The sequence below is a fragment of the Sinocyclocheilus grahami genome, unplaced genomic scaffold (genome assembly GCF_001515645.1).
Source record: "Sinocyclocheilus grahami isolate Dianchi unplaced genomic scaffold, SAMN03320097.WGS_v1.1 scaffold178.1, whole genome shotgun sequence".
Lineage (NCBI taxonomy): Eukaryota > Metazoa > Chordata > Actinopteri > Cypriniformes > Cyprinidae > Sinocyclocheilus > Sinocyclocheilus grahami.
The window spans coordinates 906,996-931,515 of record NW_015505357.1 but is presented as its reverse complement, the minus strand read 5'-3'; the positions used below and the strand labels follow the sequence as shown (position 1 = coordinate 931,515).

The 24,520-nt window shown below is 36.4% G+C and overlaps 2 protein-coding genes across 3 annotated transcripts; one reads left to right on the top strand and one right to left on the bottom strand.

Annotated features, from left to right (window-relative positions):
- Positions 1 to 11,652: 11,652 nt before the first annotated feature.
- LOC107594052 (transmembrane protein 18) lies at positions 11,653 to 13,161 on the bottom strand. The gene is made up of 5 exons (XM_016283981.1): positions 12,983 to 13,161; positions 12,697 to 12,814; positions 12,434 to 12,488; positions 12,255 to 12,348; positions 11,653 to 12,120 (listed from the first exon to the last, which is right to left on the bottom strand). Exons 1-5 carry the CDS (start codon positions 13,073 to 13,075, stop codon positions 12,025 to 12,027), a joined length of 456 nt encoding a protein of 151 aa, XP_016139467.1. The 5' UTR covers positions 13,076 to 13,161; the 3' UTR covers positions 11,653 to 12,024.
- Positions 13,162 to 15,009: 1,848 nt separating this feature from the next.
- On the top strand, positions 15,010 to 24,172 carry ccnt1 (cyclin T1). Of its 2 annotated transcripts, XM_016283904.1 has the most exons (9): positions 15,010 to 15,234; positions 16,049 to 16,130; positions 16,226 to 16,354; positions 18,933 to 18,993; positions 20,176 to 20,238; positions 20,356 to 20,401; positions 20,798 to 20,961; positions 21,275 to 21,345; positions 21,569 to 24,172. In XM_016283904.1, the coding sequence occupies exons 1-9, from the start codon at positions 15,065 to 15,067 to the stop codon at positions 22,826 to 22,828; spliced, it is 2,046 nt and encodes a 681-aa protein (XP_016139390.1). In that variant the 5' UTR covers positions 15,010 to 15,064; the 3' UTR covers positions 22,829 to 24,172. The 2 variants fall into 2 exon arrangements, with proteins under 2 accessions (XP_016139390.1, XP_016139389.1); XM_016283903.1 differs by having other exon boundaries at positions 20,176 to 20,401.
- The last annotated feature ends 348 nt before the right edge of the window (positions 24,173 to 24,520 follow it).

Here is a 24,520-nt window from a genome sequence, read left to right as displayed (position 1 = left end):
CTGCACATCTCATTTTTCTCTGACTGATTTGATTTGGCTGTTTGGCACTTACCTGCGTCATCATGTCTTTTTGAAGAGATTCCCATCTGCCTTGTAGCTGAGACACGTTGTCAAACACAGACAGCCCTTCCGGAAGAATCTTTGAGACAAACAAGGGCAGCCACGTCTAATGGGATTTCCAATAGTCAGAGACCCCCGAAAGGCCCTAAAAATATCACAGGCGTGCTGAGAGAGTTTCCCCCACCTTTATGTTGCAAAACATCAGAAAGAAATGTACACTACCGGTCAAAAGTTGGAATAATTGAGACCTTTTTAAAGTTTTAGAAAGAAGTCTCTTAAACTCACCAAGGTTGCATGCATATATTTCTTTAAAACACAGTAAAAATATAGAAATATGATTATTAATATAATAATATTTATTACATAAAATAAAATAACAGTTTTCTACTGTAGTATATTTTAAAATGTCATTTATTTGTGTGATGACAGCTGAATACTAACATAAAAATATTAAGCAGCACAACTGTTTACAACACTGATGATAATAATAATAAATGTTTCTTAAGCAGCAAATCAGCATATTAGAAGGATTTCTGAAGGATCATGTGACACTGAAGACTGGAGTAATGATGCTGAAAATTCAGCTTTGCATCACAAGAATAAATTACATTTTAAAATGAAAACGGTTCTTTTAAATTGTAATAATATTTCATAATATTACCATTTTTACTGTATTTTTGACCAAATGAATGCAGCCTTTATGATCATAAGATACTTCTTTCAAAAACATCTTAATTGCATGTGCATGTGCTATTTTACTATAAAAATCTGGATGAATATTAGTTAATGAATTCTATAATTAATACATTTTATTTATGAACAATGTAAACTAGCTTAAGACTTTGAGCTCTTGCAAAGGTCTTTCAGCTGAGCTGTATTGATTTGTCACGTCTCATTTTTGTATCTGAATAGTCAGCCAGTGACTCACTAATCGTATAAAGTTACTGCTGACCACTCGCTGCTCTTATGTACTGACCACTCTGAACGTGTGATGATGTCATTAAGAACAATCACGCGCTGATGACATCATATGCTGTCATTTTATAGTATAAATGCATACAAAGAAAATACTCCTTTGGGAGGATATTATAAATAAAGGTACTACAAATAAAGATCACACTGCTGGATTTGCTGCTTTGCATTAAGCATTTGTTTGCTTGCATTATTCATTACCATTGCATCACATCTAGTACATGGTATTGGTACAACACAGAGGGAGGAGATGGAGAGGAAAGGCAATTAATAAAATATCAAACTATCAATATACAAACACTGAGTGTGCTTGTATCCTGAACTGGAGATTTCATTCCAAACTGAGCAAAAACGTGTGTGCTTAGAGATGTGGAAATAATCTCAACTTTCATTAAAGTCTAATTCTAGCGATAAAATCCATAAAAATGAAGTATTATCTGTAGGCCTATTTGAAAATATTCGTTTTGAGTTGCAGAAAAAGGTTGCCTCAATATTTTCCATCAATGACTAAAGCACCCACAAGCCAATTCAAACCGATTTGCTTGATTTAACAGGAGCTGGCAGCATTCACCAGAAACATTATATGTACATTATTATATATAACTTATTTTTAAAATAAAATATATACTTTATATCAGTTTATTTAATAAAAATGATTTAGCATGTATAATTTATATTTTAATGAATGAAATACCTTAGAACTAAAAAAAATCTAAACGATTTTCAAAAGCTGTTTATCTGAATATTAGAAAATGTGCTCTTTTCAGAGCATGCAGATTTGTAGCATTTTCCTTTAAATGTTAATGAGCTCTGCTGACCCCGCCCCTCTCTTTCGAGCTGCTCTCAGAGAGACTGTTTACTTTAGCTGCATTCATCCTGAAACTTGCTAATTAGTACATTATTAGGAAAGGTGATTTGCAAAGATTCGTTAAAAAAACCTTACACTCACTTCTTCTGTAGGTGAAGCTAGATCACGAATGATTCGCGTGAACATAGACGCATGTATGTAGATCGGGGGAGCATTCCCTTCAAAAACAAACATAATCCACTGCGTCTTCAGCGGCTCAGATGTCGGGAGTAAAACAGACAGGCATCTGAGATCGGCTCGATTTGAGAAAGGGGTAAAGATTTTAATAGATTAACAAAAAACCACTGGGTGGATTTTTATCATTTTAGGGTGGTTGTGTACACACACTGCCAACACACATTTCAGTTCAAACAACTTGTAAAACTGCATGTAGCATCATATGACCCCTTTAAACCAGGGGTTCAAGATTTGAAACTTTGCCTCTGCTGGTAGATGCTGCAACTACAACATTAAGCATTTTTCACCATTGAACATTCAAAAGCAGATATTCAAGCCACATACAAACCGAAAATGTTATTACATTATAGCATACATACGTTTTATATATATATTATTGAATTATTTCTTCTGTCGTTTATGCATCTCTCAGTGCACTGCACCATGTTGTGTCGAGAGCATGTTTGCAGTAAGGGAAAATGTTGTGTTTATCAGGTCATGCATTTTTCATTCATGCTAAATACATTATTAATGCTTTCATAACATTTACCCTACTTCCTGAAGTACACACACTGCCAATACACATTTCAGTTCAAACAACTTGTAAAACTGCATGTAGCATCATATGACCCCTTTAAACCAGGGGTTCAAGATTTGAAACTTTGCCTCTGCTGGTAGATGCTGCAACTACAACATTAAGCATTTTTCACCATTGAACATTCAAAAGCAGATATTCAAGCCACATACAAACTGAAAATGTTATTACATTATAGCATACATACGTTTTATATATATATTATTGAATTATTTCTTCTGTCGTTTATGCATCTCTCAGTGCACTGCACCATGTTGTGTCGAGAGCATGTTTGCAGTAAGGGAAAATGTTGTGTTTATCAGGTCATGCATTTTTCATTCATGCTAAATACAATATTAATGCTTTCATAACATTTACCCTACTTCCTGACCCATTGTTTTATTTTTCACCCCTGGTTTCACATTAATTAAAGATTTTGTTTTATTTTTGCATCAACGCAGCCTGCTTCTGTCATAACACGCTGTGACATGATCAGTCATTAAAGCACAGTTCAGCGTGACGAAGATGTTGCACAGACCCTGTGATAGTTTTTGCATTATTTCAGGTAAAATTCTCAGTTATTATTGATATGCAGATTGGCAGTCAGATGGGGAGTTACTGAAAACATAAATGGCTTAGATTTGTAGATTGATGGCATAGAGAAATGTCGATTTACAACCATACTAAATGATTGAATGATGTGAATGATTTTCAGTGTGTGTTTTCTAGATTACCTCATATGGTCTTGATAACTTCTCGACAGTGAAAATGATTTAGACATCTCTATATCCGCAAAGGGCTCAGGTCTGAAGAAATATGAGCAGATGAAGCTTAAACAATCAGACAGTGGGTTTTTAACACTCACCTGATGTGAATGATTTTCAGTGTGTGTTTTCTAGATTACCTCATATGGTCTTGATAACTTCTCGACAGTGAAAATGATTTAGACATCTCTATATCCGCAAAGGGCTCAGGTCTGATGAAATATGAGCAGATGAAGCTTAAACAATCAGACAGTGGGTTTTTAACACTCACTATATTACACACTCAAATCCTTGGCTAGCCATGTTTTCCTCAAAGTCCAAACAAATTAATTGCTTATTTGAATGATGGCAGACATTCAAAGTGCTTGGATGGAAAAACACATTTTGTTTTGTTTTTTAAATAAGATGATCTGCTTGTGAGGGATCCCCTTGCTAAAATATAAAGTATATATAAATGCATTAAGACACAATTAAACTGTGTGGAACAGATTTGGAGAAATTTAGAATTGCCATTAATTGCTCACTAATGGATCCTTTGCAGTGAATGGGTGCCGTCGGAATGATAGTTCAAGCAGTTGATAAAAACATCATAATAATCCACAAGAAATCCACATGACTTCAAGTCCATCAGTTAACATCTTGTGAAGTGAAAAGCTGTGTGTTTTTTAATTGCTTATTTGAATGATGGCAGACATTCAAAGTGCTTGGATGGAAAAACACATTTTGTTTTGTTTTTTAAATAAGATGATCTGCTTGTGAGGGATCCCCTTGCTAAAATATAAAGTATAAATAAATGCATTAAGACACAATTAAACTGTGTGGAACAGATTTGGAGAAATTTAGAATTGCCATTAATTGCTCACTAATGGATCCTTTGCAGTGAATGGGTGCCGTCGGAATGATAGTTCAAGCAGTTGATAAAACATCATAATAATCCACAAGAAATCCACATGACTTCAAGTCCATCAGTTAACATCTTGTGAAGTGAAAAGCTGTGTGTTTAAACTTTAAACGGTCACTTCTGGACTAAATAAGTTCATAATCCATAATAACACTTCTCCCAGTGAAAAAAGTCAATTTCCTGTTTTCCTCTCATATCAAATTCCACTGACATATTGGTTTAGAACTATTTTAGACTGTAAACGGTGACTTTTCACCACTCACTTGTGCTTGATCTGTTTATATTTTCCCCTGATTCTGACGAGCAAGCTTTATCACTGAGACATTTTAATAGAGAACTCATATTTTGGCAAGAAGCAAAGGTTTAAAGTTAAAATGCCTTAAAGATGGAGATGTTTCTTATAAACACACAGTTTGGACTCTCATTCAGACGGCACCCATTCACTGCAGAGGATCCATTGGTGAGCAAGTGATGTAATGCTAATTTCTCCAAACCTGTTCTGATGAAGAAACAAACTCATCTACATTTTGGATGGCCTGAGGGTGAGTAAATTTGCAGCAAATTTTCATTTTTGGGTGAACTGTGTCTTTAAGAGACAACACTTTGGCCCAGATTTACTAAACAAGGCAAATTAGCGCGAGAGAGCAAAAATACCAGTAATTTGACGAGCGCAAACATTGATGATTCATTTTAATACTACTTTACTCCCATAAATTTTGCATCTGAAAGGGAAACTCCTACAAATCCATATTCAATAAGGTCAGGCACAAAAATAACTGTCCACGCCTTTTTCAGCGCTAATTCTTCACTGCTTCACACTATTCACACTAATTCTTCTTAGTAAATCCTGACAGTACTATTTTAATGCCAAAACACGGTTTGCACTAGTTTCCTAAATTAAATAATTGGCTTTTATAATTGTATTTAATGACAAACCTTCCAGAAAATATTTACTTTATTAAATTACAGTGTATTTTTTGTCTACCTAATGTTAAATGTATATACATTTTTATGCTATTTTGTCTTCTTTACAACCGTAGAGACTAGCGCCATGATGTTGGCACCTGTTGCTGCTCAATCCCTCTCATCTCATTTTCTATGGACTTTTTTTCTCTTTTAGAAATACTTCTGTAGTGTAGGATGATAATCTGTTATAATGACAGCACGCTTTGCTTTTCAGCTTGAATGAAGACCCATCTTGTCTTCCTTGTTTGGACAAAATAAGTGTGTACATGTGCGTCTGTGTGTATTGTTGCACAGAAGCAGTGTCATTAGTGACCCTTCTTAAGCCTTTAAAGTGCAAATGGAGACACCCACTAAAGTGTTCTCCTCAAAAATATCACACACGCAGTCAGCCTACACACAATGCCGTCCCATCAGAGAGAATCCTTTGCCATCTCTAATGATGCTTCTGGAAGACACTCTGCCCTTTAACATGATGCAGGGCAGGGAAAGAGACAGATAGTAGGGAGGAGTGGGAGAGAAGGTCTAGCTGAAGGTCGTGGAGTGGCCAGATTTTTGGAAAAAGACAGACACACCCACCTTCTTCCCTCCCATCTTCTCGAAAGCAAAAGATGTTTCACACACCCATGTCAACCGCATGTTTTCCTGATAAAAACAACATTGGAACTGTCTTTGCTGGCTTGCGGAGACAAAACAGAGAAAACAAGTGGTAGATATCTGTGTGGCTCTGGAATGTTCTGTTTCGTCCTCCCAAAAGAAAATAAATCCTTTTATAGGGTCTCTCAAAGTTAAGAGGGTCTAAATAAAGTTTCAGGAGCATAAAAGGACAACAAGACATGAGACACCTCTTCTGTAGACGTTATTGGCCCCCAAAATCTAGTTTTGTTTTCTTTTTCGTCACATACACTACCCTTCAAAAGTTTAGGGTCTGTAAGATTTGTGGTTTTTGGAAGAAGTTTGCATTTATTTGTTGAAAACAGTTGTGCTGTGTAATATTTTTTGTGTAAACTTTCTTAGATAAAAAGACAGTTCAAAAGAACAGCATTTATTTGAGATATAAATCTTTTGTAACATTATACGCTTATTTGCTGTTACTTTTGATCACTTTAATGCGTCCTTGCTGAATAAAAGGATACATTTCTTTCAAAAAACAAACTTTAAAATGGTAAAAAGTGATAAAGTTCCTGTCATACATAAATCATACTTTTTTATATCCACTTTGTGCAATCCATTGTGTTTCCTATCAGATTTGATATTAATAGTTTTATTTTTTATATTTAAAAGTCCTGTATTCTTTTCTTAGCACATCCCTATTTATGTATCATGGCATTTATATTTTTCTGTAAATGTGTGTTTTTATTTATTTATTTTTTTTTTTGTAAATGCAAGACTTGGTGAAAACGTGTACTACTGTACAATATGTTGATCAGCAATATATATATTTTAAAATAAATTTTAACTTTTATTCAGCACGCATGCATTAATTTGATCGAAAGTGACAGTACAGACATTTATAATCCATTTCAATAAATGCTGTTCTTTTGAAATGTCTATTCACCAAAAAAATACATCAGTTTCCACAAAAACATTAAGCAGCACAACTATTTTTAACATTGATAATAATAAGAAATGTTTATTTCTGCATATTAAATGGAAAGTGACTCATGTTTTCTTCAGAAATTGTAAAGCTCTAGTAATAGTGGCACAGTGTATTGTTTGATGGTGTCATGGCATTACAATGCACTTCACAGCAACATTTCAATGAAATAAAATGTGACTCGATGATATAATTCATGCTGAAAACAACCTGTCTGCCTTATTTTGAATCTCGCTATAGCTAATCTCCTTTGCTTGTAATGTAACTATATCCACATTCACACATCCATCTATCCATTTTTTAGTCATCAGCCTCAGAATTAAAAGAAAGATCAGGGAGTATTTGTAATCAACGTCATCATTTCCAAGTCAACATATCCCTTACATTACGATAAGCGCTGTGCGGCAGCGCAGTTCCTGTTAGCACCATTGTACTTCCTGGATTATTAGTGAAGATCAGAGATTTAGCCAGGCATCAGAAACCTTGACATAAACGTTGCCAGTCAAACCAATATTACGCAACGATGGTGTTTGCGATGCTTTCAAGGAAATCATTAATAGAGGTTTTCTGACGTCTAGACGGCACGTGTGTCTAAGTGTGTGTGTGTGTGTGTGTGTGCCATCTCCGGTTTCTCTGGAAGAACTGGACTGACACACTTTGCTCTGATGGGAAAATGCAGCGTTTGGGTCATGTGACTGGGCGGAAGTGTGATGCAGTCAGTGTCGGGGATGCTGGGAAAAGCAAAGACCTCTGATTAGCTCTTACAGCAGCTCCTAGACAGACAGCATCACTGTCCTACTGAGCTGATAGACTTCAGCTGAACCATCTCACAAGCGATCAATAGCCTTGATACGTTTACAGTAAACCATGCAAGCCATAAATACAGAGACAGCACAACTATTTTTCACTCTTTCTGTTAACATTTACATGAATCTGACCATCTGAGCAATTCACTGCACTAAATTTTATTATTAGACACTCACCAGAAAGGAATGTTAATCAGTGCTAAACTTTTTTTAAACACTGAGTAGGGTGTTGTTTATGTGACATGTTTACATCACAGCCATGATTTGCTACTTGCTAATACTGGGTGGTACTAACAGGAGGGACATTTTCTGAGGAAATAAATCCAGTCTAGGCTGGTTTGCAGGTCTTAGTTAGTCTGCTTACCTGGTCAGACGTCAGACTGGTCTGTTGGCTGGTTTTATAGGAGTTTGGACACTTTTGAGCTAGTCGGGATCGGGCTAGGCCAACTAAGGTCAGCAAATTGTGAGGGAACTTAAGGTGGTTTGTGAGGTGATTAAAATCTAACAATTAAATAATAAAGATGTAAAATTAAATAACTAGTAACAATTAATACATACATAAATAATAAGATTATTAATAAATACACTAAATATTAAATATTTTATTTGTTTACCTGTATGTCTTGGGACTATTAACAAACATCAGAACACTGTGAATGTGTTGTTAAATTATTGAAATATTAACTTAAAATCTCAGGGGGTGTTTCAAGTAAACATTATACGTCACAAGGGTTCAGCTGACAAAAAAGTTTGAAAATCCTTGTATTAATGAATAGATACAAACTCCAAACCACAAAACCTGGTGTCTAATTAACACTTTTTAGCCTAAACGATCATTTATCCAGGATTTGCAATCCATCCATTGTCACCCTATAGAAAAAGTGTGCAGGAAAATGGAGGAATGTGAGAATATTTTTCTCTCTTTGTTGTCTATTTATTAATATTTAATATTAATAGTATTTATTCTCTTAAGGAGGGACTCTCTCTAATGTAAAATCTATCTTAAACCAGCTTATGTTTGCTGATCTTAGTCTCCCAACCTGGTCAGAGTGTTCTGTTGGCTGGTTTTATAGTGGTTTGGGCACTTTTGAGCTGGTCTGGGTCAGATAGACCAGCTAAGACCAGCAAAATAGGTTAGGCTGACTTAGGCTAGTAATACATAAGAAAAGTGTTTGTCAAACTGGGATTTGTGAATTGATAAGCTGAAATTGTGAAAAGCTAATTAATTAAATAATAAAAAACACTTTTTAAATTAAAACAACAAATAAAAAAATGAAATAATTAATTTCCTTACCTACATATCATGTGACCATTAACCATCATTAACTGTGAACATGCGCTTCAAGTAAATTTTAGCTTAAAGGCTGACAAAAAAAACGTTTGGGAAACCCTGCATTATCTAAAAGATGTGAACTTGATATGAACAGAACCATAAAACTTACCATCTAATAAAGTATTACAGGTGAACGCTTTTTAGCTTAAATGTGTATGTTCCACTAGTCAGCATGTGGCATTAATGATACACAATTTATCCAGGATCTGAACTTTTTTGTCACCCTGGGGACGCTGAGAAAAAGTGTGGAGTTGAAGGAAAGATAAAAGTTGAATGTGAGAATATTTGCATTCTTTCTTTGTAGTTTTAACTGGTGAGCGCCAGGAGTTTGTAGTTGGATAGTTTGCAGATGTTGCATGTGAGACCCTTTAAAACAGAGTGAGCCACAGCTGCGAAGAAAGAAGATTCAGTATCACCACCATGTTTGAATGAAGCTTACGATAAAAACATAATTATGCATTAGAACAGAACAGAAATGTACATTATAACACCTAAATGCTGATAGACTTTTACTGTTTAGGAGACTTAATGTTTTTTCCCCTCTCATTTTCTGGTAAACATAGCTCCTCAATGATGCTGGAAGACTAATATCTTGTTGATTTAATAGTTTTGGTTCATTTTTGTACCATGAAGGTAGTGAAATGAAAGGATGTTCTTAACAAAGCAACAGGAGGTTTCACTAGATACTTCTTGTGTCAGAAAACCACAAATCCTCTGACATCGTAAACCTCATTTATCTTCCTTTTAAGTGTACAGAAAACAGGCCTTTGACATCTCAGGACTCTTCAGAAATCAGAAAGCTTTCCAGGAAAGCACAGAGCACCTGTTTCAGATGGTTCCTGTGTAACTGCTCTCGTGGTTTGGCCATAGAATTAGCATAGAAACCAAATGAAAATGCTGGGCCAAAGCCTGGCTTCACTACAGCTAACTCACTTTGAAACATGAATGTTCAATCTCCAGACCCTTGAGGAGGATTGTTAGCATTACAACTTTCCAGAAAAAGAAATCATGTAACATCACACATCACACCTATATGAAAAAAAAATACATTTTGGAATCCACAGTTGGATTTCGGCTCATTTTCCCATAGAGAGAGAAAGAGGGAGTGAATAATGAAGAATGAAAAGTCAATAATCCTATGAAATATGACTTCATTTTACTGACTCGGGAGGATGCTAGTGACTTTGAAGTTTTGCCACTGTTAGTTTCAGCATGAGATCTCAAGACTGCGTAAGTGAAGCGTGTTACCTGATAGTCGCAATCCAAATCACCATCATTGCACATCAAAAATTCAAAATCTCCTTGAGGCCAGATGATTTTCATAATGATTATCTTTGCATTTTGAGCATCACCTCAATGGATTGTATAATCCTGAGGTCTTCAAAGCTGCTTATAATAGTCCAATTATGCATGCATGCATGTGACTCTGACCATATAGGGTGCACTGCAACATTTATGGACTGTGCTACACTAAACCCTGGGGAATTGGTATACTGCCCCCTCTACTGGTTAAAAAAAATATCTCATTAAAAAAATCTCTTTTACTTTTTTACTAATGTGATACTTTTCCATTGCAAATTATATTATCTGCATAATCATTTGTGTGGAAGTTAATGTATATATTTTAATGTGTGTGTGTGTGTATATATATATATATATATACATACATTAAAATATTAAAATTAAAGAATAAAATTTGTAAGCAAAAAAATCTAAGCATTACAACACATGCTCATCAATGGATCCTCTGCAGGGAATGGGTGCCGTCAGAATAAAAGTCCAAACAGCTGATAAAAATATCTCAATAATCCACATGACTCCATTCCATCAATTAATGCCTTGTGAATTGAAAGTTCTGTGTTTGTAAGAAACAAATCCATCATTAAGGTGTTTTAACTTTGAACTGTCGCTTCTGGCTAAAATCCTGTATCCGTAATATTGCTACCTTCAGTAAAAAAGAAAAAGTTTATTCTGAATCAGGAGAGAAATGTGCACAGATCAACCGTGTTTACAAGCCAAAACAGTCCAAAACTGTTCTAAACAAATATGTCGTGGGTTTTGATGAGGGGACAATAGGGGGTGGAGGAAGCATTATTATTAATTATGGACTATTTTAGCTAGAAGCGATGGTTTGAAGTTAAAATGCATTAATAATAAATGTATTTCTTAAAAACAAATGCAATTTTTCACAAGATGTTAATTGAGTCATATGGATTACTTGTGGATTATTGTGGTGTTTTTATCAACCGTCTTGACTCTCATTCTGACGGCACCCATTCACTGCAGAAGATCAATTGGCGAGGATCCTCTGTAGTGAATGGGTGCCGTCAAAATGAGAGTCAAAATGGTTGATAAAAACATCACAACAATGCTAAATTTCTCCAAATCTTATCCGATGAACAAAAACAAAAAAAACATCTACATCTTTGAATGCCTGAGGGTGAGTACATTTTTAGCAAAGGTAAATTTTTGGGTTAACTATTCCTTTAATGTTCATCTTAATATTAACAAAATAAAAATACTAAAACTTTGTTTGTTTGAAGGTTTAAATAAATTAACTTTCAATGTGGTCTTAGACTTAAGGAGTTGTGCATCTCAGTCTTTGATGTAGTGGTAACATTAAAAGAAAACCAAAATGATATCTATAAAAAGTTTATTGACATAAATACACAATTTACATGTTCGACACTCAAAAACAGGGTTTTATACAATCCATTCTATGTTAACAACAGACAAATAAGCAATATTGAGCTCTGGAATTATCAATATGTACACAAAGCAGTTGCATAATACAGTTGATGGCTTTGTCCAATAGGTTTGATAGTATTGTGATTTGATCAAATCAAATGTTCCATGGAGCATCAGCTAGCAGGTGGAGTAATCATTCTTCAGCAACCTGAAATAATACTTAAGAACCTTCACCACCACATATTTTCTAATGATCACACCACACTGAACAGTCTTTTCTTTCGCTATATTTGCCCTCCACCACTGGACATTATGAAATGGAGCACATCCTGTTCATGTCTTCTATTGCATTTTTTTGTTCTCTCTGGCAGCTTTTCTCTTTAATTGCATTATCTTTAATTCTGTCATGGTTGAGAAGGTCCTCCATACCCACACAGCCTAAAAAACATAGATTTAAGTTTAAATCAATAGCAAAAGCTTGACCAAGTTAACATACTCTGTAAAATGAATAAGATGAAATGCATATTGTAATAGTTTATATGAAGAAGAATATTCTAAAAGGAAAAACTTACCACAACAATAACAGTGTTGAGCAAGAGCGGGACTGAGTATACTAGTGAAATGAACATTCCTTTTGAATCAAAGTATTGGAACTTTGAAAAAGACCTAAAAACAAAATGCAGACACGTTCAGTATAACAATAAAACATATACACCTTAATGTCAGGAGGTTATGGTGGGTATATGATCACCTCCAATTCATCGCTGCCAGCTCATTCAGGTATTCTGCACTGTAAACCATAGCGACTGAAAAGAAAAGAAACACTGCGTTATCCGGTGTATAAATATCCAACATATTTTATATAACTAAATCAACTTAAATGATATTTGGGGAACTTTCGCAATCCACACATTTTGTTGGTTGTCATGTAATCTTTTCAGAAAGTGAATGCGGTGTTGTTCCACTATAATTTTATACATGTTCTCTTATAATATTTTTATTGCAAAAACTCACCCATTAAGAGAAAATGACAGATCTGCAGGCGGTAGTATTTGCAGGACATGATGGTGAAAGCAAAACACAAGACATGAAAGACCAGCAGACCCATCAGCCAGGGTTCAGACCAGTCAACCTGGAAACCAGATCACATGATTATTACTAGTTCTTCCTATTTACAAAAATATACGTTTTCTTGACTTAATACACGTGGCCTCGGTTGTACTGAAAAAATACCTACGAAACTCTGGATTAGCTTTATGTGAACCATAAAAAAAAGAATGTAATGTTGCTGTAAACTTACAGACTGTAGAAAGCTCCATAATGATGTGATGCGAACATTGCTGAATCCATCGATGGGAATAGCGCTGATATTTTTCGCTTTAGACTCAGTCATTTTATTTGACTTCACGCCACTGTATTAGCAACTAAACCAGTTACAACATCAACACTTCCGCATTCGTCACCGTCCTTTTCTCTCCACAGAACCTTAGTTTCAGAAAGGGCTGGACGATTAATACTCAAACTAGCCTACTTACAAAGAATGTATGATTATCATAGGCTATATAAAGTTACAGCAAATGTTACAAGTAAATGTCAACTAAAACTTAAATATAGCTGATACAATACATTTGTACACAATATAGTTGAATGTATTATTCAGTATATTTCATATATTATTTTATTTAGCCTTTTAATTTTGTGCCCATGCCTCTGTTATAATGTTGAATAAGTTGATTGTATAATGCCGTCTTGTAATATTTTTGTTTTTCGCTTAAAAGGATTAAAAAATGAAGTTGTGAATGATTTTTTTTTTTGTATGTTTGATATGCTATTTTGTATATTTAATATGTTTTAAAGTTGTGTGCTTGGTCGTTTTTTAAATATTTATCTACTATTCGTATGCCTTGGAGTTGAATACGGTTTGTTTGTTTAAGAAAAGCACTTGATTTGTTAAAACCAACATGAATGTAAAATTATTTTGCATGAATGTATAATTTCGTTTTCTTTTAATAATATCCTTTAACTGCGTGCGACTATGAAAAAATATTTAGGAGCACCAGTGCGACTAACCAGATCATCATCATCATCATATTTGTGATTGCGCTCAGGGGAGCTTCAAAGGTTTCTAGGTGTTTTTGCAGCGTTGAGTAATGCATCACAGACATATCGCACAAATCCTTTCATAAGCAAAGTGTAGACGGTGTAAATAAGAGATTCATTGTGCAGTGTAGAGAGCTTTGTTGATTATAATGTCAGATCGCGATGAACTAAGATGAGTGACAGCTTTTAATGATTTTTTAAGGGAGTTTGTAAATGTGATACTGATTTAATACAACAGTTCAATAAACAAGAAGTTAATATTAAGTGACTTACATTGTCTGACTATGACACTATTGTCTGATTTTGCTCTATTTCGTAGTCGTCAAATAGTTTGAAAAAGTCACAGCGGAGACGCTGAGCGTCTCCATTCAAACACAGCGGTGTTACGCTTATGAATGAACTGTGTTTTTAAACTAATCTAGTCAGTGATTCATGATTACCCATTCATAAAGACCCATTCATGAATTAATCAGCCGTTCGAATGAATCAATTGAATGAATGATTCAGTGATAAAATCAGTGGCTTGCCGCCACCTGCTGGCAGGATTAGTTTCATTTTTAAAGTATCTTTTCAGTTATTTAAATCATTCAATATTTCTATATTCAAATTTTTATATTTAAAACATTAATCTCAACATGAATGTATGGATTTAATTGCACTCATGCCACCTCTGAGCCTCATTAAATGTCTGAAAATACACCTACAAGCCACTTTTGTGTTCTTCGGTGCCACCTCTACATATTAATTTTGTTAATACTGATTTGATTGGTTACTTATATTTCTTGTTCTACTTGTTCTCATTCTGTTGTTTCAATTAGAATTTTTAAAAAGCTTATAAAATATAATTTTTAAAGAATTTGACATAAAACATGACACACTTTTAATAAAGTTAGAAAAATGCCATTACAAAGGTAAAAACAAACTTCCACTGTAAATCACTTTAAGGAGTCAAATATCACCTCCTAATGGGAAGGCAAATTTTTGGTCAAATTTTGGATTATTGATTATAAGGTGCTCCTAAAATTTTGAACGTGCTTCTAAATTTTTCAAGTTAGGAGCAAAAAGAAAAGTAAGCGTAGAGCCCTGCCTTATATCTGGGTTTCTAGTGTTGTAATGGGCATTGCAAAAAAATTAAAAATCAGAAAATGATTCATGGATGCATTTGGAGTAGAAATAAAGATACTTTTGTGTCCAGTTCTGAACGGGTTAAATTCAAACCACACAGTTTCATGACGCACTTCCTGTGACGCAGTGAGATTTTAAAACATTGTCCTTCTCAGTAATGGCGGCTTCGTTCCCTTCGCTTTCGCTAAATAACAATAAATGGTACTTCACGCGCGAACAAATCGAAAATAGCCCATCTCGCCGAGCGGGACTTGATCCCGACAAAGAGCTCTCGTACCGACAGCAAGCTGCTAACCTGCTGCAGGACATGGGACAGCGGCTCAACGTGTATCTTTTTCAGTTTGTGAGGCGTCGTTCTCGGCAGCTGCTCTGAGGAGACTTACGCCGGTTTGGGCGGCATGTGTGGTGTTGAGTTTCAGCATTATAATGACCTGAAACAGCTCTACCAGTAAACACGCCTGTTGTATTGTGAAACCTGTGAATTAAGGCGAACGGAATAAAAGATTTATGTCCCAGTTTTGTGTTTTTGGTTTCGTTTAGGCCGCAGGGCCTAGCTGGAGGTGTCTCTCCTACTGAACAATAGCGCAGCCGGTGTCACTGCCATTCCCACTCTCAATTGTCCATTATTTCTAAATTATACCATTTGTTTACACCTTCTTATTAGATTTATTTGTTATCTATGCCATTCCAAACCTATATCTGTTAGTGTTAATTAAACATACCTTGATTTGCCATGCTGGAGAGAAGTTCTGATACAGTTATGGAATATATAATAAAAGAGAGAATACGAGTTATTCTGTTTTATTTTAGATTAATGATGTTCCTTAGATTAAATGAAAATTGCTGCATTTTCACCCTTTGTCAGGAGTGAGTACTTTCACTTTTACATTTGAATAATGGTTCTACTGTGTCTTTAAAAATGCTAGTACCTCTACTTAATTAAAATAGAAGGATTTAATGGAATTATTAATCTGTGATTGACAAGCCCAGCATATTGGTCAAGACATTTTGGCTGGTTATGCTCTTCTAAATATCACTAGTAGTTATGATCCTTTTGAAATACTGAGTATGTTAGTTGGGCAGTTGTGCGGTTTTCTTAAATGTGTTTAATGTGTTAAAATCCTTAACTTTGGACCATTAGGTCTCAACTTACAATTAACACTGCCATTGTGTATATGCATCGGTTCTACATGATCCAGTCCTTCACTCGCTTCCACCGGAATGTATGTGCTTTATCCTTCCACAAGTTTTATTAAAAACAGCTGGCTGCATTGGACAGGACTCTCTAACCTCTTTGTTTCTGGCATGTGCTGTGCAGGTGATTGCTCCTGCAGCTCTCTTTTTAGCCGCAAAGGTGGAAGAACAGCCCCGCAAGCTGGAGCATGTGATTAAGGTGACCCATGCGTGTCTCAATCCTCAGGACCCGTCACCAGACACCAGGAGTGATGTAAGTAATGATAAGAGTGTATGTGAGATGGTCTTCAAACCATCTGTGAAAGTCACTGGTTCCATGTACTTGCTTTGTATAAATGCAACTTATTAGAGTAAGTTTTTTTTCTTTTTCTTTTTTTTTTTTTACTATTTCTTAAAGGGATTAGGGATAGTTCATCTAAAAATCTAAATTCTGTCTTCTTTTACTCACCCTTATGTCGTTTCAAACCTGTATAACATTCTTTCTTTTGTTGAACATAAAAATATATTTGTATTAATGTTGGTAACCAAACAGTGGTCTTCAAACCATCTGTGAAAGTCACTGGTTCCATGTACTTGCTTTGTATAAATGCAACTTATTAGAGTAAGTTTTTTCTTTTTTTTTTTTTTCTTTTTTACTATTTCTTAAAGGGATTAGGGATAGTTCATCTAAAAATCTAAATTCTGTCTTCTTTTACTCACCCTTATGTCGTTTCAAACCTGTATAACATTCTTTCTTTTGTTGAACATAAAAATATATTTTTATTAATGTTGGTAACCAAACAGCTTTGGGTACCACATACTTCCATTGTATGAACAAAAAATACTGAGATATTTCTCAAATTATCTTCTTTTATGTTCCACTGAAGACAGTAAGTCACAGGTTTGTACTGAAATGAGGGAGAGTAAATGAAAAGAACAATTTCTTTAAGAAATAGTTAACTTTCGAATGTCCTTGATGAATAGTGGATTAAAATGTTTTTGTCTGTTTTTATTTATTTATTTTTTACTTAAAGGGGTCATATGATGTTGCTAAAAAGAACATTGTTGTATATTTGGTGTAATGCAATGTGTTTGAGGTTTAAGGTTCAAAAACCACATTATTTTCCACATAATTACATTATTGCTGCTCCTCTATGCCCCGCCTTTCTGAAACGCGTCAATTTTTACGAAGCTCATCATTCTGAAAAGCGAGGTATGCTCTGATTGGCCAGCTATCCAATGCATTGTAATTGGCCGAATACCTCAAGCGTGTGATGGAAATGTTACACCCCTACCATACTGTGATGCCGTGTCCTGGCGTGACGAGAGAACACCAATAATACCCATTACAAACAAGGTATTTGTTGCATCCGATGATAATGACTTATACTGTCTTTATGCGCTGCGTATCGTGCCGCGTAAACATAAAACCATGTCTGGATTTGTGATTGGAGAAACGACAAACAAGCAGCGCTACTCTACACTGCCCAAAACTCGCGTTTGAATCGTCAGGGACAAATTCTTTAAATATAAAAAACGCACTTACAGGCTGTGAGTCAGAAGCGCCAGACTGTCCTTGCAAAGTTGGAACTCCCCAACTTTATAGAAACAGCCTTTGTGCACAGACGCATTGTAGGCTACTCTGCAGGTTCAGGAAACAGTCCTCCATAAAATGCGCTGCACACATCTGAATATTTTGGTTGAACTGTTCTGGAACAGTGTTGTAAATACAACTTAACCACTTATTTCTAGTTGTGTCGTCTTTTGGAAGGCCAAACAAAGTAGTTTCACTTTCACAACGAAACACACAGCGTCATACACAGCAGGCTTGAGTTAGCGGAGGCCGGCGGCTAGAGTGAGTGGCGGTGGGCGGGCTTGAGAACGGCGCGGCCGGCGGATTCGACAAAGGAGCGTCCGGCGGGCTTGCGGCAACCACATGTGACGACCCCGGGCTGGACTCCGCTTCGTCCCCGGTGATAGCTGATCCGGCGATCCACAGCACAAAGTTGATGTATTTCCTCAGCGACCAGGCATGATGAAGCGGATATCGTCCTCCTTTGGAAGGCCAAACAAAGTAGTTTCGCTTTCACAACGAAACACACAGCGCCTTCACAAGCATGGTGGTGGCGGCAACAACAATACTACAGCGAGAATAAAAGTTATGCCTTCTTTCTTTGCGTGAACATTTGGGCGGTGTTATGCAAATCTTCCCACATCGTGACGTAGACATGTGGGGGGGGCGTGTTTAAACGAGGTGTTTTAGGAGGGCATGGAAGTCTTAACTTTATAAAGAATATCTCTTTGGGTTTGAGACTTTAGTCTTTGCAATTTTAGGGATCTTATCTATGCACGAACAGCTTGTAACACACCAAAGAGAAAGGAAAATTTGGAAATTGTAACATATGACCCCTTTAAATGCATCTTTTTTTAGTTTTCTTTTTCTCCGTAGTCTTTCGGACTGACAGTTTATTCACTCACACTTTTTAACTGATATCAGATCAATATTTGTATCAACTAATCTAAAATATCAAATTTAATCACAAGCAGCAGAACCACAGCATCGACCATAACATTGCTTTTCTTTTGAACAGGTTGTGTAACCCACGTATTTCTATAATTTCGGCTGAATTGATCTAATTTTTTTCCTCTTAGGTTGGATATGTGTAAACTTTCTTCAATCTTTATCTCTTAGTCTTCACTAACTATCATATTTATGAATTGAAAGGGCATATCTTGTATCATAAGGTGATTGGTTTGGTGCAAAAAGAGGGTCGTGATAATTTGATGAGAGTGAGTATGTAGTCCATGACCAAGAGACCATGTGAGTAATCTGCCTGTCCTCTCAATCTCAGACATACCTGCAACAAGCCCAAGACCTGGTCATTCTTGAGAGCATTATACTCCAGACCCTGGGTAAGTTTGGAAGGGCAAGAATGAGTCAGTGAATCACCATACTAGAGAGATGCACCGAATAACCACATTTACTCTCATTCACTGCTAATTCCTAGGAGTCAACTGGACTATTACAAGCTCCTCATTACTATTGTCACCTTTGTCGTTTTTTTTCTATTTCAATCTGGCAATGCGCCCTTCCTGTGTGTGGTTTCACAATGCTATCAATTTTGTGTGTTAATCCTAGTATATCTTGAGTCCACTAGAAATGTCAAAAGATCTGGTATTAAATTAAAACAAACATGTAACAGTGCACATTTTTTCAACAGTATCAGTGCCAAGTACTAACCTCAGTCTGCTTAAATCATTATTTATCTTTTAATTTATTTTTAGTTGACTGTCAACTAAAATGGTTTTACAGTGTTTCTGCTCACCCTTCCACAAACGAAGGCCTAAAAAGCTCTTAAATTGAAGCAGAATGTCTTAGATTTATAAGTCATGGCTTTAAATGCTGCATGCCCTGTGAAAAATTTATATCAGAAGGGACAGTAAAAGTTATTTCCATAGTGATTGGAAGCAGAGCTATCCAAGCACTGTTTTTTGTCAAATAAATTAATTTGACATATATTGTAAAAAATATTCTGAAGCATTGCTTATACAAGACATTTACAGTATAGGCCATATTAATGTTTTTGTATTCCTTTTAATTTTTTTTAAACATTATCTTTACTTGGTCAAGTTTTAAATTTGTCTTCATAAGACTCGTAGAAGCCCTGTTTGAACTTCATTGGCATTTAGCCTTCAAATCTTTTTCGTTATTATAAAATTGTTTCTATGAATATCTTATTTTTTAGGATTGTGTTTTAAAAACAAAACAGTTTTACAGAATATTAAATCAGGAGATGGTAATGGTATCAACTGCTGACATATTATTTTTGTGATATGTCCTCCGGTTTGGAAAATTCTCTTCCGTATATGCCCATAATGGTCATTTGTTTTGAAAATTTTGACTATAACCAAATCGCCCTACAGGCCACTTGCATGGAGCTCAGAGATATTTCACCAGTCAAGCACAGGAAGACCCATGTTTTTGATTCACTTGCTCATTGTGTAAATTGTGTGTGGGGGCTTCACTTCTAAAGAGTCATTATAGTTCAAACCAAAAACTAAAAGTCTCTCTCTCATCTGCTCTCTTCCTTCTAGCTTTTGAGATCACCATTGATCATCCTCACACACATGTTGTCAAGTGTACCCAGCTTGTGCGAGGTGAGAACCAGCTGCTCACTGTAAACTGTGCTTCGTATTGCTCAGTAATGGGTTCTTCTAGCCCACCAAGCTCACAGATTTCAAGTCTGATTATGAGCCTTCCATTTGTTCTTCCAGCGAGTAAAGACTTAGCTCAGACCTCATACTTCATGGCAACAAACAGGTATGTTGATTTTCAAGTTTTTCAAAGGTTACATTTTTTACTACAAATTAGATCACAAATGCTAAAATTAACATTTGTTTTTGAAGTAAATGGCTGCCAATGTTGAATTGCAGTGGAGCCTACCACTTTTTGAAATATGTTTGTATACTGAATAGAAAGTTATAGAAGAGCATTTACTTGAAATTGAAAACTTTTGTACCATTATAAATGTCTTCACTGTCACTTTTGGTCAGTCAAATATATTAAATAAGTATTCATTTATTAAAGAAATCTTACAGACCCCAAAGTTTTTGAATGGTAGTGTATGTATTTATCACTGTAGAGTGACAGTAGTGTTAAATGGTTTCTTGTTTTTTCTCGTGTTTTTTGTAATCATGGGTGCTCTTTTTGCTGCAGTCTCCACTTGACTACATTCTGCCTGCAGTACAGCCCGCCTATCGTAGCTTGTGTTTGTATTCATCTGGCCTGCAAATGGTCCAACTGGGAGATTCCGGTTTCCACAGATAGCAAACACTGGTGGGAGTATGTTGACCCCACGGTGACCCTTGAGCTGTTGGATGGTATGTATTTGCAAAGTGATTTTCTTTTGAAATGGCAGTTGTCTCTGTAATAGAGAGAAAGTGTAATGCTAGAGATTTGGTTGTTTTTATATTTGTTTTATTATTTAAAAGCATTGTTTATTTGGTTCAGTTTACATGTAAAGTCAGTTTTATTATGATTTTTAATAAGCACCCATTTGTAGGGCTGCAGTGTAACCTTGGGCTAAATTTTTGTGGTTTAGACAGGAAATGAAACTATTTAGTCTTTTAAATGTTTTTTCCCCCAAATATATGTTTTCCACTAGTCCTAAAGATTTTGTTAATGATTTCACAGAGCTCACTCATGAGTTCCTGCAGATCTTGGAGAAGACGCCCAGCCGCTTAAAACGTATCAGAAACTGGAAAGTAAGTCTGTTTACCTAATATTTTTGTAAACATTTGATTTTTCAGAATGTTTTGATCAATAGAATGTTCAAAAGAATGGCATTTATTTAAAAATGCGTTCTTGTTGAATAAAAATATTAATTAATAGAAGAAAAAAAATCTTACTAACCACAAACTTTTGATCAGTAGTCTGTTCTGATCATATAAATTTCATACTAATTTTATCTTGTTTGTTGTGCCTCAGGCTGCAGGTCAAACTGCCAAGAAATCAAAAGTGCAAGATGGTGATCAGTCAGAAGCCATTATGAATATGATCTCCATGGCATCGGCTGACAGCACGTTGGCGGGGTTGATGAGCCTCTCCGCCCCACCCTCCGGTTCCCCCATGGACTCCTCAGCCGACGACCACAGCGCTGCTCCCTCATCCCCACACTGGCAGCCTACTGCCAAGGAGCAACCCACTATCAACGAGCTTCACGCGCCTGCTAAGTTGTCTCTGAGCGAGTATCGAGTGAAACATGCAGACGAGCTGGCAGCGCAGAAGCGGAAGTTGGAGAACATGGAGGCAAGCGTGAAACAGGGATACGCCACTGCCGCCCAGGCCCTCATGAACCAGCAGAGAAAGGAGAAGCACCATCACCACCAGCAGTCCAGCTCTAGTTCCTCAGACCTAAAAAAACCCTCACCTATCATCCTGAAGATCCCGCTGGACGAGCGATCGGAACGCAGTTCCATAAAAATGCGCTTGCCAGGCCAATCAGGCAGCGGGGGGCACAGCAGCAGTAGCAGCAGTCGAGGATCCGAGCAGGACATTAAAGTGCGGATCCGAGTTCCGGAAAGGAGAAGTGGCTCCGGAGAAGATGGGAAAAATCGCGAGAAACACCGAGAGCGGTCCAACCACCACCATCATCATCATCACCATCACCACCACCACTCCTCCTCTTCCGCCACCGGCTCTTTATCAACATCGTCTTCCTCATCCTCAGCACAAAAACACTTGAGTTCTGCCAGCGCGTCGGGCAGTAACAAAAAGGTCTCAGGTGATTCTGTGCGAACGAGTTCTTCGTCATCCTCATCCCGAAAAAGGACCCACTTGCCGGATCCTCCTTCCGGCAGCCATCTCTCGAAAGTTAGCAAATCGTCCAGAAACTTGTTTCAGTTGCCGACGCTTACCGGAGTGCCCTCCCACGCGATGGGTCAGGGGTCCGACATCCTTCCCTCGCTGAGCCTCTCGCACCATCAGGGAAACTATTCGCACTCCAAATCGGACAAAGCCGACACGAACGGACACAATACAGGCAGCCAGTCCAACGAATATCAGGACACGTTTGACATGTTGAACTCGCTGCTCAGTGCGCAGGGCGTTCAGCCGGCGCAACCTCAGATGTTTGACTATCGCTCTCAGTACGGAGACTATCGGTATAGCAGTAGCGCTCGCGGAGGAACCCAGGCGCCACCTTTACCCTCAGAACCACCTCCACCTCTGCCGCCACTCCCCAAATAAACCCCTTTCCGCCTGCTCAAATCAGCCGTCTTGGGAATCCTGGGTTCCTTTTGTGCATCTAACTTTGTGATATTGAGTTTGACAGCAGAGTAATGTAAGGCAAAAAATGCACCTGGTGAATCTTTGCCCTCATGTTGTCTTGCGTTTTGTGCGAGCGAGTGTTCACAACACCCATCTGTGGCAATAATGTTATAACAGAACAAAATTTTGCAAAAAAAAAAAAAGTTATTTATTGAAAACAAATTGTACATACTATTTTTGATGTTGCTCAATTTTATATCCGCGCTAACAGAAAAGCATAATGGAATTAAGTGTATATATGTATTACTGAATGAAAGGGGCCCATTGTCCTCTTTAAAAAGTGTAAATGAATGCAAAAAAATTGTCTTGCTAACAATATATGTCTTTTTTTATCGAGTATGGTATTTATTATTAGTCTTTTAAAAAAACATAGTTATTAGCAGTCGTTGCTTGAATGCGTCAGACGATATCTGGATTTATTTTTATACTGTTGTAACCTGCTTCCCAGTCTGTATTTACTTGACACGTCATGTATGTTTTGAGAATGGACATACGAATCCCCAATATTTGCATCAAAATGTACGTTTCTAATATATGAACAGTCACTGAAGTAATGTTTTGATTTTGTTTGGTAAATATTTGTGGTGTCATTTTTGTATCCTTCAGCTTTGTATTAATTCTGTAAATGGACTATTTTTACATTCTTTCCAAAACAAAATATGCCTAATTTCGGGAAAGTGTGTGTAGTAGACCTATGGTTCTAGATGCAGTCATTGTTTTAAATGGTTGTAGAATATCACGCTCATATATGATACACTATACACAACAGTATGTCCAGCTTGTACTCATTTCATTCTTGTATTTCAGTTTTTTTATTTCACAAGCCCAAATGCTGTCAGATACAGGCTATTTGTCATTTTAGGATGTAACTGACTTATAAATGGCCTTTAAACTTGAGTGAAAATGAATCTGTGATGGGTAAAGATACAATCCAATGAATCATCTTTCCACCAGTTTTCAGTGGAACTAACTTTTTTATTTTTCTTTGAAAAAAAAAAAACATTACAACCTTCATTTTTGGATGACTGTCTCTTTAAAAATGCCGTGTCTTCTAATGTCTGTTAGGTATTTGAACACTCAAATCGACACTTTGCAGAGCGAAAGGTGGAAATCCTGACCGCTCCAGTTTATTTGTTGTAATACCTCCACTTATGTTTAACCCTGTGGTTGTATCAAGGTCATTTTTTCGTGTTTGGGAATGACGATGATAAGCCATCAGGTTCCGGTCCTGACTCATGAAATTAAAACTGGTGGGAACTTAAATGTTTGTACCTTTAACAAGATTGTCTCCATATTCATATCTTGCTTGATCATGTTTTTGTATGCAGTTAATGCAGATTACTTGTCTAACTGTCCTGAATTAATGGCATGACTTTCATTGATCTATTTACAGACAAAAGTGGAAGCATGAAATGGAGTTTCTACTGTCAAAGAGTACATTTTACTTTAATGTCTCATTCTTTTAATAAGATGTTAACAGGGATTCCGCCGTAGTTTAATCGTTTTCCTGATTGTGCCTGTTGATGTTAAGGAACATTTCAGGAACATTGGGAAATTATATGAAGTACACTATAAGCTATAATAGATCTGTTTTGGCATATATTCCTTATA

What these genes read in the sequence shown, in the direction of transcription:
- ccnt1 (XM_016283903.1), top strand. Translation starts at nt 15,065, where the DNA reads ATGGCGGCTTCGTTCCCTTCGCTTTCGCTAAATAACAATAAATGGTAC. An exon ending in TACTTCATGGCAACAAACAG is followed by an intron (nt 20,402 to 20,797) that starts GTATGTTGATTT and finishes TTTTTGCTGCAG; the next exon opens with TCTCCACTTGACTACATTCT. An exon ending in AACGTATCAGAAACTGGAAA is followed by an intron (nt 21,346 to 21,568) that starts GTAAGTCTGTTT and finishes GTTGTGCCTCAG; the next exon opens with GCTGCAGGTCAAACTGCCAA.
- LOC107594052 (XM_016283981.1), bottom strand. Translation starts at nt 13,075, where the DNA reads ATGACTGAGTCTAAAGCGAAAAATATCAGCGCTATTCCCATCGATGGA. An exon ending in TATGGAGCTTTCTACAGTCT is followed by an intron (nt 12,815 to 12,982) that starts GTAAGTTTACAG and finishes TCTGGTTTCCAG; the next exon opens with GTTGACTGGTCTGAACCCTG. An exon ending in CTGGCAGCGATGAATTGGAG is followed by an intron (nt 12,349 to 12,433) that starts GTGATCATATAC and finishes TTTTGTTTTTAG; the next exon opens with GTCTTTTTCAAAGTTCCAAT.